Source organism: Schistosoma mansoni, chromosome 4 (genome assembly GCF_000237925.1).
Source record: "Schistosoma mansoni strain Puerto Rico chromosome 4, complete genome".
In the NCBI taxonomy this organism is placed as follows: domain Eukaryota; kingdom Metazoa; phylum Platyhelminthes; class Trematoda; order Strigeidida; family Schistosomatidae; genus Schistosoma; species Schistosoma mansoni.
Window position 1 is genome coordinate 18,194,744 of NC_031498.1, and position 15,016 is coordinate 18,209,759.

At 36.2% G+C, this 15,016-nt stretch overlaps 1 protein-coding gene across 1 annotated transcript; it reads right to left on the bottom strand.

Annotated features, from left to right (window-relative positions):
- Window positions 1-1,687: 1,687 nt before the first annotated feature.
- Smp_070130 (putative zinc finger protein) lies at window positions 1,688-5,998 on the bottom strand. The gene is made up of 3 exons (XM_018797041.1): window positions 5,872-5,998; window positions 4,589-4,792; window positions 1,688-1,943 (listed from the first exon to the last, which is right to left on the bottom strand). Exons 1-3 carry the CDS (start codon window positions 5,935-5,937, stop codon window positions 1,809-1,811), a joined length of 405 nt encoding a protein of 134 aa, XP_018652123.1. The 5' UTR covers window positions 5,938-5,998; the 3' UTR covers window positions 1,688-1,808.
- Between the last annotated feature and the right edge of the window lie 9,018 nt (window positions 5,999-15,016).

The window sequence follows — 15,016 nt, forward strand, 5'->3', positions numbered from 1 at the left end:
AAAATAAAAACAGTTGTCGGTTAATACATACATGTGATTTTCGAGTAAAGTACTGGATCTGATCTAAAGGTATTTTCAGGAGCGTATTTATCATAAAAGTTCAGAACCCAAATCCTTCAATTATCAACCAATAGATTGTGCAAATATATAAACACTAATATTTTGTATGAGACATACATACACGATTGGGATCTTAAGCGAGAAAATCGGTATAAACGTTATTCAATCGCTACAGAGCTGTTGTAAAAGCTAAGCGAACTTCAGGAAAACTGTTACAAACATTCTCAATGATTAACGTGATGGGATTCCGATCGTCAAAATCGATGAATAGAATGCCAATCGATAAATAAGCTCAACGATATGATGTAGCTTTTCACGTGATCATACTAGTGACTCAGGCCCCCGAATGACTACAAACTGAAGATAGCATCACTAGGCAGATAAAAATATTTTTACGTACAGAACATGAGCATATGATGAAATGTTATATGCGATTGAAAGAGATAGGATATAGGTCACTCGTTCTCCAACAAATTAAAACCTGACTGTTAAGTCAAATCTTCGGGCATCGTATCACAAACTTAGTATCATCCCAACGGACCTCTAAGTCATGAGCAAAACGTACTTCTGCTATGTTCCTGATGTAGAACATATTATGAATAGGTATGTTAAACAAAAATAACAAATTACTGATCCTAATTAACGTGAATCAATTGTAAATGGAATTTCTGGTTGCTCTTAGTATAAATTCATCATCAGATTCACATTACTTGTGGGACGATAGTGACTTCCGTTTCGTCCGAATTATGTCTTACTGATCCTTTTGGGATGATAAGATTGGAACACTTTCGACCGGTTATATTAGTCACGAGGAAATTTAATTATATCGGTTTTTTCAGCCGACAATCTAATTACGTAATACATCGCAGCAAAATACGATATATATCCGGACTATCGCTGTAATACCAGGAAAGTGCCCATGAATAGTTTTGACCCTATACTGATATAAAATACAGATCATAATACTAATATGATTTTATTTATATGACATACGAGTGGGTTACCGAATTAAATAACGTTTTCTGACAGTCTATGAACGAAAGAGCTAATTTAGGATAAAACTGATATATATATATATATATATCATGTATCCAACTTATATACATAAATATTATGCGCTCGTTCATTTCACGCAGTATTATGATTACTTAAACAAGAAGTAGTCTAACCAAGCAGTTGGACTTCAGTGATGGGTTGAATTACCGATACATACTTAGTTAACTTGAAAATATCTGGGAGAATTCAACAGCCTTTAACTTTTGTTGATCATTGTTACGAATTATTTCATTCTGAACGTAGAGCGAATAAACATCATACAAACTCTAGTTTCATGGTTAACTAGTAGGGGATCTATTCAAACTGTTTGGCGACTGTTAGTATCTCGACGGTACGTAGAACACATTTCTTTTATTTGATGCATGAAGAATTCAGTAGAGTGAAGAGAGAAAGTTGACCTCCATCTTGATCTATTTCGATGCATCAACATTCAACTCAGATTACGTTGCAAACTTCTTGCACATTTTATATATAATAACCACTTATAACTTTAACCGCATAAACGGAGGTTACAGGTGATTAAGATAGGTCAAAAAGTTATCTACATAGTATCGCTTATCACAATACTAAAGTTCGAAATTCCATTTCTATATTTCAAACGAAATTTCAAAATTTAACCACTGTACAAGAAAAATTACAGTAAAATCAAGATACTGTACAGTGTGGAAATCATGACTGGAAAATGTGAATTTTTATTCCACATAAGTATATGAAACAGGTGGTATTGATTGAATGCTCTGTGGACACAAATCAGGTGATATGCATCGCTTTTTAGAAGATATTTTATAATCGTCCTTTAGAATTCCAGCAGCGAAATCTGCATCTTCCTGGGAATAGAAAAAATGGAACCAAAAAACGTGTCAGTATTTATTTATGAAAAGGATCATCATATGAACAATAAATCTTAGTTGTGAGGTTATTTTATGATATAATATCCGAGATAAATATCGGTTCACGAAAAATTTAGCATTCAACCATTTGGGATTAAAAAATAATTCGGGATAAATGCTTTGATTGAGGCCAACTTTTGTTAAAAAATTAGAAACACCAAACATTACCGACTGATCTTAGAAAACGATTGGGAATCAGAAAGAACTAAACGGCTTTTTCGTCGTATTGTGGGGACATCTCAGAAGTATGAATGGACAGCCCCACCGGCAACCGAACCCGAAACCTCCCGGCTTCACAGAGACCGTCTAACCGTTTACTCTCCTAACCTTAGCTGATTCACTAGGTCGCACGACCCTCATCCGTTGCCATAAGTGATATTCTATGTATCATAGATGAGCACTGTTGAGAAGTCCCACACTAAGACAAATCGGCTGTCCAGTGGTACCTGGTTTTTAAGTTTTGTCTAATCAAAATTGTTCCGTAATGCAATACAAGGAAATTCAACAATCGGCACAACCCCATATACTTGAAAAATAGTTTTTACTACTTTAAATAAATAATGCTACGTGTGAATATATTTATTTCCGTTACTGATTAATAACACACCCTGAAAGTAAAACTATATTCAAACCTGTTATATCCTAGATTAAAGTACGGGTAACTCCCGGGATCTGTTAATTGATTACTGTTCTATATATATATACATATATATTCCTATTGTATAACTATTCAGTGATTAGATTGTATGTATCTATATTCCCCTTATCATAAGCTTCATTTTGACCCATAAATTATTATTATACGATTTACTGTTCCAAAATTATGTTCAGTTTATTAGTTACCGTCTCCCACATTCACAGCCACATTTTGGCTTGATCTTGTACAAATTTTATTCTCTATTTTCAGGTGCGATGACGTCTGTTTTGCTGGTATATAAATCAAGTATGCTTGAAATAATTGATTCGCATAGCAGGAGCTGTTATTGGTGTTCTGGACTCAACTGGAAGGGCTAGGCGGATAAAGGACCAATAAGGACGCTAGGCTGCTCATACCGGTCGAACGTCATTTGTTTGGCACAGTGCTAAGATTGGATAAGTCGTGTTTCCATTGATGGGTAAATCACGTGATAAAAAGCCGGGCATAAATTCACAACAAAACCCATTATTGCGATGTTTAGAATTTTTAATAGAGTTGACCTGACTGATTAGTGTAGAACTCCGTAAATATCTGTGCGTCATCCTACTTAAAAGAGGTTTGGAGAATAACGTGAATAAAAAGTAGGAGTAGGGAAAGGGGATTGGTGGAAGTGCATCAGTAGGAGTCAACTCCCGCTCTTCACACTCCATGACGTTAAACAATACATACATATACTTCTCACCAAAGACAGACGTTTTAACCATCATATTTTAGTTAACGTTTACAACTTCATGGAACGATCCGTTAGTAACAGCGCTCCCGAACATCTTAAACTTCATATGACCTACTAATAATGCCTATATTTTGTAGTAGATGTACGGTTGAACACTAATATTCTTCTGATAGTTGCCAAAATGATTCAATAAATATGTTAACAAAAGTGGTTTATGGAGTAAAAACCCCCTGTTTACGTCACTTCACAACTATTGTTTTAAAATGTATGATACCTGTTTAAGCTAGTTTGATAAAAGAAATATAGACATAACAGTTTCCATTATACAGTGAAACTCAATGCACACTCCCTTTTCTTTTTAGCTCTAAAGCGTTTTTAACAAACACTTGCTCATGTTAAATTAAAATGTAAATTATCTAAAATAACTAGGTTTTCGAAAAATCTTCACAACGATTACCAAGGTGAAACTCGTCACAACTCCCCGAAACATTCATAGACTAGTAACAATGGAAGTCTAAGCTAAGTGATATTACATTGGAATAGATTGGATTTTTAGTGGGAAAGCTTCTCATTGGTATCCTTAGACAATCCATGTTGGAATCTGCCCTAAATACTAGTTCTGTATGTATAACTTATTTTGGGGGGCCTGAGTCAGTTGGCCCTATGAAGTTGATTTTTTTAAAAGTTGAAAGTCATATATATGATCGGTAAAAAACATCAAAGTTACGGGTGGACCTGTGTTGATGGAGACGCTATGATGAACCCATTACTTTCTATCATTGTTTAACATGATTACGCGGCTTTACAAAATAGAATTTACGTGTATAAATCATTGTTAAGTGACTATCATATGAACACCAAGTATGAGGCATACTCAGTCTAAAGACTGTCAATTACAGTAACCATTATATTAATGTGACAACGACATGGAAACTTTGATTTACAGTTATGATCTACCTTGAGTGATGTGAAAACCTGGTCAGGTTTATGTACAAAATTCAGGAAGATTTTTAATGAACCGTCAGTTTATATTGGGGGATAACATTTGTTCATCACTGAAATATGGTGCGTTAGTTGCTATTAAAAAGTGTGCTCCTTTTGTGATGTTGTTTATATTACTGATTAGCCACCAATGAAAAATATATACAAATAATGAAGTGAAAGGTGGAAAATAAAGCTGTTGCTTATAATTAGACAAATTATTGAACTCACTTGTGTATGTGGGGGTTCTTCAAGAGATTTTAACCTTCTCTTATGAGGTTTCTGCTTCTTGTGAAGATCAAGAGTAATCTGATCAATAAAATACTTGTCACAAAAGATACAAAAGAATTGACCAAGACCAGGCTTATCTTCGTCTGGTTCCGTAGCTTCACTAACTCGTTTGGCGAAATTTTCCTCTTTGAGGTCACTAGATATCTAGAACAATTAAACAGATGCCTATTATTAGAACGGCATTATAAACTATGAGTTAACTACAAGTAATGAATTGGAAGGGTAATGATAATACTTCACCTGGAGGATTGGATCACAGATTTGAATTTCACCTCAGTTACTTCATCTAAAAAGTGCAGATGAGCACGTAAAACCACATATATTCAATCTTACTAATTGATAGCTAACAAACATCTGTGCACACTTTCATTAAGTTTCACAAATACTTCCACAGGTTAGATTAGTTCGGTGTTTCTTTATTGCTATTTACTAACGGCTAAACTTTATAACAGATTTTATTTAGTAGAAATTTTTCTGATACTATATTTTGAAAATGAGTCGAAGATGTATGTAGAAAAGACTTTTCCACTCTAGTTGATGGATATCAATAACTTTACCAACTTTTTACTTCTATTAAGTAGCGAATTCGTACTGTCTAACTGGAAACTTGTACTACAGGATTATGAGTGACTGTACCTTGAGTTAACCATCACTAGCCATAGATTTTACAGTCGAAACAAATACTAATATCCCCAAACACTTAAGATACTTCACGCTTTAGAGTGGTTGTTCACTGGTTTAAGCATTCGGGTTTTAAACATTGGGTCATAAGTTAAAACTTCACTTCATCTAAGTCAATCTGTACAACATTCCTACAATATTTGATTTTAACCTTGATGCATGAATCGATAGTTGATCATTGAGTTTAGTATTATAAGCATTACGTCAAAGTTGCTGTTTTTATACTAAAAGAGGTAAAATCGGATATGGATTATACTACCTACAAAACAAATTGATTATATGACTGATGATCCAAAAATACATTATAATTAGCTTCCCAGAACGGCAAGGATCTAAGTTGACGATAACTAACTGGAAACAGCAATTGCTGTATTAAAAGCAACAGGTCTTAATATGTGAGTTATCTATGGTGAAATTCTATTCCAAATTAATATATTTGGGCTAAAATGAGAATCTATGCTACGATTTAAACCAACTGACACCTAACATTCATAAAAGTCGAATCTTGTATGAACTCCCAAAGTCAAATAAAATAATGTTACCTGGTCGATATCCCTTGTACGATTTTTAACTTTATAGCGAGCATTACGAACACCCTTTCGGCCCATGAATTAGTAACCACAAGTGGGTATTTTTAAATAGTTTACAACACGTTGCTGTGGTCTCTGTAAAGTGCAAAAATAATGTATTAGTGTTGATTGAGTATTACATGACTCCAACCTGGTGTTCAAGATAGCTTAATGCAAGAATAGCTTGGTTAGACGAGTAGTTCACTAGATTTTAAATATTTGAAAAAACTAAGAGTTTCCATCAAAGGAAGGGAAAAAAACTACTTCGGTGTCACAAATAAAATTTTATAAACTTAAGAGTGGGTTAATGTTGCTGACAGTAAAAATAACGATAAATCACTCCATATTTAGCACTACTGGTTTCCCATTTATAATTTGTCACATAAGGTCTGAAATAAGAACAGCTGTTGAGACAGTGTTTGTTGATTCATCACAATCACCATCCCTAACTACACATGTGTTTATGTCTCTTAGCCGTTTGTGTGAGAGTTCTATCCATAGACTGACTAGTTTCTTTGTGGCACCTAAGTACACTATGTGCATTGGATCCAATAGGAAAGTTGAGATCATATTAATTGCAAGCACTTCTAAAACAGAATGGCCTTGATTGTGAAGAAACATGAACACATGTGTAATTACAGATATAAATAAGTTACTTTCTGGTTGCGTGACAAGTACTCCCCCCGACTTTCAGCGTAAATGCCGTATATTAGACTTGGTATCAGTATGAAAAGCTTCAGTGTCGATTGTTTCTACTATATTTAAGCCCCGTAATTCTGCAACAAACTTTGCACCTTGATTTCAAGCGTTTAGCGTTAACAATTTATTTGCTCGCACATCCAAAATTACATAATGGCGTTACTGAAGCCGTCATGATGGATTTATGGAACTTTCTTAAAGAATATGAATGGTGTTATGGGTCTAAAAACTTAGTTTATAATGTGCATTTGTTGCAGCACCTTCCTGGCGATGTTCGTGCACATAGACTATTAGGTAGTTTTTAGAATTCTCATTCGAGTCTTACATGAGACAAATTAAGAAGTCAGTGCATAGCGGGTATGCTGTTGCCGAGCAAGCGGCTTAACGTTATGCGGAGAAAATGAGTTTCTGCGATGGGCTTTCAGCGAGTATTTCGACTAATAGTACACCAATGACCGGTAAGGTTGACTCACACAAACAAGTAATTGTGTATAAGAATACTAAAATAACTTTATTTCGGCTGGATAATGTTGTACTAGTACACGGAAAGCGTGGTTTAGTCACTGTAGGGGAGAATGGATTAATGAAATCTGGGCCATTCACAGACCCACGTAATTACTTCGAAGATCCCTTCCCTTATAGTAACATAGGGATATTTGTGCTCTGTAGTTAGTCATGAACATACATGAGTTTTCGTTAAGGATATTGACTGTAAATGTATTGCCATTAATTGTGTCCATTATTTAGTTATTGTTCCATAGTTACATACTTATATGTGAATGTATTTTGTTTCATTTGTGCCGAAGGTGTGACCATAAACCATTTCCTTACCTCTTGTGTAATATCTAGCCCGCTAACAAACAATACGTCATTGTAGACGCACCAAGCAAGAAGCAACTTATCATAGCAGCCAAGCAGTCGATTGTTGGTAAAGAACTTTGTCTCTTTCCAACGGAGCTTGCTGATATACATTTGCAAAATAGTGACCGATCAGATGACAATTGGTCAGTCCTGAAGTGTAAGGTCATTCACGAATGCGATGGGTCACGAACATAGAAACAATCATCCCTTATAGATAGTCTCCAATCTGCAAAGGACTTGTTGACTTCCTTCAAAAAATTAGATGTTTACCGTATAAACAGCTTAACGAACGAAAACACTTTGCTACTAAACACTCAGAAGCTGAAGAGGTCAACACAATAATCTTACTAATATTTTGTGGAGGTGCATTGAAACGTAAAGAAGGATTTCTTTACAATTCCATTGACATGGATGTGGCCGAGATGCAGGCTGTAAACAGCCACGTCCAATATCTCAAATTTCGGTTGTTCGACAGTGTCGTCTCGCCTATTGCCAAGTAGGCTTGTTTATTTTTAAGATGTTAATTAACTAGTTCGACACAATTGGATACGTCGCCATCAACGTTCGAATCTAGGCGTATAGGTAGTACGTTAGCGGCCGAGTAAGCCATGTGTCTGATGGAGTTAAGTGTTTGAGATTTGATAGACTGTATACTGTACTGCAGAACATATCATCGGGTATTTCTGACTTGAGTGACAATATGAAGCAGCTACTGCCGAAGTCTGGTGAGCGTGAACATCCATGGAAATTCGATTGCGGACTATCAAGTCAACAGTTCCCTTTGTCATTTGAACAAGAACTGCGGCGTTGGACGCCTATCTTCAGCAGGAGGACATAAGGGACAGATTTGTAAGTCAACAAAATTAATTTGATCACTTTTTCGTATCACAGATGACCATGTTGATGCGGTTAATGGATGATAATCCCATAACATTAATGCGATATATTTTATCATACATCATGATACCTGAGGTTACCAGTCATTTCGCGCTACTTGGCACTTCATCGAAAATAGCACTTCAGAAGCACAGGTTTTACGGCTGCATACGAAGTAGGATATGTCTTCTAAAAAAACTTAATGTGCATTAACTAATCGGTTCCTGTCATCGTCTGTCAACGAAAAACAACTTGCTAAGCTGTATGACATCGCGATTCAAGGTTATTTTCATGACATGAGAGACAAATTACAAAAGCGTCATCAAAGAAAACAAGAACATGCATGGACTAGTTTGAAGTGATAACTATTCTCTACTGTTCTATAGATACAGTCTTCAATGTTAACAAACATAACCGTAAGTAAAGCTTCACGTAGCTAGTTGTGTTAAAAAGGATGTCATTTAGATATCGTTGAAACATTTTTGTTCTTTCAATTTCAGTATTCACAAGATTATTTTGATTCTCAATGGTCAAACATGCGTTACGAAAAGGAATAACCAGTGGAGTGTTTTTCATGTTCAACTTTGTTTTCAATAAACATGCGCTTACTTTCTTACTTGCATAGAGAACTCTTTGACTGGGTGTTGAGAAAGCCTGTTTGATTTTAGATGCACTTGAAATTAAGTACACGTGCCTAATCAATAGTACATAACCTGCTCCTCCTTTTGTAGATCTTTTCAAATTACAATAAGACTTGGCGATTACAATTAAAATACATAACAATCAATACCCTAGCATCTGCCAACTACTCATGTTGTACAATTTGACGTTTTTCCTTTTCAATAAATTTATTTAAACGTGTACCTTTTTTAACGTCGATTGCAGCTCTAGTGTGGTGTGTTATGGAAATAGAAGCGAACACAGAAGACGTTTGTGATTATGTCAAAGGTGTGTTAAAAGTTGAGGCAAAATTAGATAAACCGGAGTGTTTCGAAGGGAAAAGTAGACAATCCAGAGATATTTGAGACGCATGGCGAAAAAGCGGACATTTTGGCGCGTTTCCCTATTACTTCTTAATTCTCCAAAGCATATTCCACTTTTCTCGTCTTTACTGGTTGCTTGAAGAACCAGATTGTATATATTTAAAAATTCGAAACGCATTCAGTGACTATTTATATGACTTTAACTTGAGACATTTCGTGAAATGGTCGTGTGTGAAGGGAGAGCAATGCAAAATGATGGAGACAACCTACATGATGATAAGAAACGCAACAAATCAAATGGTGCGGGATGATATAGCCCGTTTGTACATTATGTTTTCAGTCTTCCGTAATAAGGATAGGAGGTCTACCGACTTATATTATTCGTCGCAGTGTGTAACACTGTGGAAGTCCAATCTTGTTTTGAATATATTAACAGAAGGTGCTTATAATATGTGTTCTTGTAGAGAATTTCAGCTATTCACTACTCGTTGTGAGAAACAGAACTCCAGACGTAGATGATTTGATCTTGATTTTCGAACGTTGGTCAAATGTCCACCCAAATGATCACTCTTAGACGGAAGGAAAAAAGAGGACATATTAAATTCCAAGGTCATAGTTCAGTATACGATAAACCGCGTACTCTACAGTAAGATAACGGAAATAAGTTTTTTTGTTTCAGTCTGTCTTCATAAGATAGGCCGAAGATCCCTTTAGCCACTTTGATCCCTCGTTGTCGGAGTCATCCCAGTATATCCGCCTCATACTTGAAACAAAGATTCACTGCTTGAATCCCATATTCCAAATGCGGTCTCATGAAAGTCGTACTTATTAATCTAAATATTTCCTCGTCCAAATATTGAAAAGACCCACAAATAACTCATAATATTCTATAGCCTCTCGAAACAGCAGCCTTACAGTGACTAGTAGTTTTGAGATAAGTGCTAGGCATGACTCCTAAATCTTTATAGTTTCTTGCTTTTGGCCACACAAATCCACGTGTTGTGTAATGATATGAATCATCATAGTTATTTTATTTCATCACCACACTCTTTCTAGAATTCACTTTTGGTGGCCATCCATCCATCCATGCCACCAATGAGTTGAGACCATCCTGCAGTATTATTCTATCTGGCATACAGTGTATGGGTCTCCAAATCTTTATGTCGTCACTTCCCTTATATGGAGCAGAAGCTTGAAAAGCTTCTAAACGGTCTCTGGGGTTTTCTACAAATCCATCACAGTCTATATATTCTATTTACACATCCCGCTATCAAAACATTCATCAAAACTGTCACTATCGATAATAACGAAGATACTATGTTTTGACATTCTTGTACACACGCAAACTAGGGTAATTACTTAACATCCATGTCTTCATTTGTATATTTCATCTAGAAAAAGCCTCAGAGCTGAACGTTAAGTATAGCAATAAGCGGAGAGCTATTTTTGAATCAGGAGTCTCAGCAATATAACGTCACGGATCATAAGATTTCAACCTGGTATAATTATTATATACAACATATAAAAATGTAAATGGATTGGAACGTTTGAAGAAGCAGCGATTGTTTTTGACGTACCAACGACTGGTCGACATTATTTAGGCTATTTATTGGGAACTCCGATTTCTAGCCTGCTTATTTCAGTTAGTGATTTGGTGAGACAATTATCCACTTGAAGATACAGTACACAAACTGAAATGAATCACATGTGATATAAGTGAATATACCCCAATACAGACAGCGTTCCTCATCACCATCAATGGCATGAGTCTAGAAAACCACATTTTCATTGCTTATACTATCTTAGTATTCAGTTCTGTTGTCGAACTAGTATCCAGTACCCGCCAGTGGTTGGTTTGTATAGACAACGAAATCGCACACATCATGTCTGTAGATTATAAATCATGATCCTTCATGATTTTGAGTACAATCATTAGATTTTGAACTTACGATTACGAAACAGCAACCAACGGCACAAAAAGTTAGGCTATGGATTTTGCGCACATAACAAATGTTATAGAATATCACTGACGTCCCTATTTTTCAGCTGTGGACAGCATTTTCACCGTCACACGTTAATTTTCGTAATGTCTACCTTTATTTCATAGAATTTATCTCAGTAAGTGGTGTAGTGTATATTGCTTATGTTAACAGTTATGTGTAGTGAAATGCCTCTGAGCAGAAGGTTGAAGCGATCGAAATGAAGAGAACAGAGGGAAAATTAAAAGTAATCAAGAAAACAACAGAAATGAAGAAAGGATGAAGTTTGTAAAAAACAATTTAAAGATACACAAACGATGTATTTAGTGTGTGATTTTCACATTTTACTGAACTACTGTGTGACTTCGCATTAAAAAATTGGTTATCCCTACCAGATCTTCTCTCTGCAGTAGTGGTTTGACGTAGTCACTGCTCACTGGGTGAAGTTCAAGTCAGTTTTCGTTTGATTATTCGTATCAGTCTAGAGTGAATCGATTTAAATGAACCGTTTGTTTGGTCGTAAAGAGTATTGTTTTATTTTTTGATCGAAATGAGCTTAAGAAAACCTTTAAATATAACGTAACACCTCAAAGGATGTTGATGAACAAGAATGTCCAGTAGTCATTTAGTAAATTCAGGCCTTAGCGATTCTGCACCGAATCATTTCTAAGCGTTCTTAAGTTTCTAGTATATAACCGTAAGCAATTGTGACCATTTTAAGGATAATCGTTCTTAGACGAGACTGTCATATTGACAAGTTACGTACTAATCTGAGAAATAAAAAGAATTGAATAAATGTCGCTCACAACCCTTTAGACGGTTTTCTAAGCACATTCAGAAACCGTGTATAATATCGTTGTAGGTGTCACGTTAATAAACCACATATTCTCCTAATGTATAGTAAGAGATGTCTGTTTGAAAAGCGGAGACTGAACCATGTCGTTAGTTAGTACAAAATTATTTGTCTTTTATAGAGAATGAGAATGGATTTGTGTACACAGCATCTGCAGCCGCTGAGATTTGGAGCATATGGGCATGTGGTAGAGAAATTATGCCTTACAGTGATTTTATATTGTGGGTAGACCGTAAACTAATGTCATTGTTATATACATCGTAACTGGATTTTTCCGAATTTTGTAGTAATACCTGAAGGTTGTGAATCAGTTTACTAGGCGCCCACGATTCGTTTGCAAATACTAAGCGATTAGATGAAACCCCAGGACGTTTGGAGAATGAAGAGCATTGTTAATAACGAGTAAAACACTTACAGCCACATTCCATTAGCTGCTATTCCATAGACGTGCTGAATCTGATACAAGTTGCAAAGGTCGACTATTTGTTTCACTATCTATGTTTCATAACGTAAAAGGGAAGCTGGTACCTTAACTAGTTATTAATCATTCCGGAGAAGTAATTTCAACTTTCCTTTCGGATCTCATTGAGAACTTATAACTGTACTTACTGGCAATCGCTTACTTTCGAATGCTCTGGCTTCGTACAATCTGTCAATGATAATGTCATGTTACAAACGTCCGACATATGCACTTACGAGTGTTTGTATGCACTTCAAAAGTTCTTCAGACGACTAGGAACATTCGACTACTGTTTTCGTGTTTCACACAGACACAACTCATCTTTTTCGATTTCAGTAGAACTTATTTTCATGCAAAAGGAGCACGTTGGATGACAAGTGGAACTAGTGATCACGATGAATCTTACTTTTAGCACTTACTGGCTAATAACTTGTCTTCAGTAATCCTCGTTGTCAATGTCATGGCTTTACACCTAATTTCATTTTATTTCCTGAACCTCATAAAGTTTCCAATGAAAGTGGTGAGGTTACGTTGTGCAAGTTGTTTCCAAAATCAAGTCATGAAGCAACAATCAATCCTAAATGTTGGGCACAAAGCACTGGAAAGCATGTTATTGTTCTTTGGTATGATCCTGTTGTTTTATTACAGCAACAAACTGCCTAAGTGTGAGAATATCTGGAAATCGTGCAGTCCAGAGGGCACCTAACCGACCCATGGCAATCCAAATACGAAACGACCACTGTACATCAGCCATCCCATGTCTCTGAAAAGGAACGGTGGATGACTTGATGGGGCCACAAAGTTTTTATCGTGCCCACAGTTGTACTTCTGTATTTTCACTCAGGCTGCTAAGTATAGGCTTAAGTAAGATTCTACACTTACGAAAAGAATGCTGACCATAGTGACATGCATTTCGCTTTGAGCGGATGATAGTGAAATCTTAAATGTCAATTAACAGTTTATTTACCGTACCACCAGAGCCCTATTATTACTCTTGCCATAAGCGGTAATCTGCCCATCTGAAAAACTGTCACTCACTTGTGGATGCTTTCTATTCCAGCGCAACCTATTAGAGCGTAATGGTATTGGTTCATACACACACGGTCTTTGAATCTAGACACAGAACTATCGAGACGATTTTCGTTCAGCATGCTAGACATAGAGAAGGGCGAAAATGATGAGTGCGAGAACAAAAGATGGAAGTGACATGGCTCGGTCACACGGGCGTGGTCACTGTGTAACTTATTCCCATTCATGTTATGTTTGTTATTCTATACCCAGGTCAAATGCGTTCATTAGAAGTGGCAAACATCATACTGTTCTTTGTCACTATAGGACGAGTCAACATAGACGATGATCCGTCGTACACGTTAGATATTGTAGATTAGGTGGTCACATCATGGAAAATGTAAAATTTTGGGATCAGGTCAATTATTCAAGTAGCCAAGTTTAGTGTACCGATACCGACCTAGAGTATAATTCTATGAGGATATTTTTTAAAAAATTGTACTGTTCTTCATTATGGTCATTGTGGTTCTATGTGTATTCATACAACCCGTACTTCACATTTAAGTGTATCGAAGAATTCGAAACTACTAGACAAACTATTTTCTTTTGGATTATCTTCTAGGCCGTCAATACCCAAAGCATTGTTACTGACCTGTTGGGAACACCCGATAACTATCATCCCCAACAAATTTGGTATCTATCCAAACGGCTGTTGGATCCGGTAGTCGATTGTAGTAGGGTCAGTAATATTTCTTCAATCTCTGGGTAAACCAACCATCAGGGTGAACCGATTCTTTTTTGGGCGATAGACCACTAACCACTGAACAGCTACCAGAAAATTGTCAAGATCAGAGATGACCAACAAAAGCCATTCATTTTCATGCAACGAGCAGTCATATGCGACAGGGGCACCTCCCTGTACATCTGCGACCTGTTTATAACAATATCTGGTGTTGATGACCTTGAGTATTTATTATTATATCTGTTCGCCCATAAATTCAATGAACCTGTTTATCACTATGTAATAAGCCAGGTTACTTATTAACTGCGTGCTAGGACCACGAAGGAATCTAACTGGTAACGATATCCCCATATAACTTGAGTAGACCCTAACTTTCCACACCTACGTTTGTGATATACAATAAGTTCCGAATTGTTACTTTTGTTGTGGTTAGGCTTCCCAACAACCTCTTTTCCGGATGGTTTATTGATGGCTATGGTAGTAGGTGGCTTTTATTAACAAGCTTTGTAGGTGTTCCATGATGATGACGTGAGATATGCTATATCGTGTTGTGTAATTTGAACTAAATTGAATATGCTTTGTTCACCGTTCCGCTAAATGTACATTTGGATGCTGAACTCCTCACTTTTGAACTACTTTGTCTGTACTCTAAGTCTC

What these genes read in the sequence shown, in the direction of transcription:
- Smp_070130 (XM_018797041.1), bottom strand. Translation starts at nt 5,937, where the DNA reads ATGGGCCGAAAGGGTGTTCGTAATGCTCGCTATAAAGTTAAAAATCGT. An exon ending in GTACAAGGGATATCGACCAG is followed by an intron (nt 4,793 to 5,871) that starts GTAACATTATTT and finishes TAATTGTTCTAG; the next exon opens with ATATCTAGTGACCTCAAAGA. An exon ending in AAGAACCCCCACATACACAA is followed by an intron (nt 1,944 to 4,588) that starts GTGAGTTCAATA and finishes TTCTATTCCCAG; the next exon opens with GAAGATGCAGATTTCGCTGC.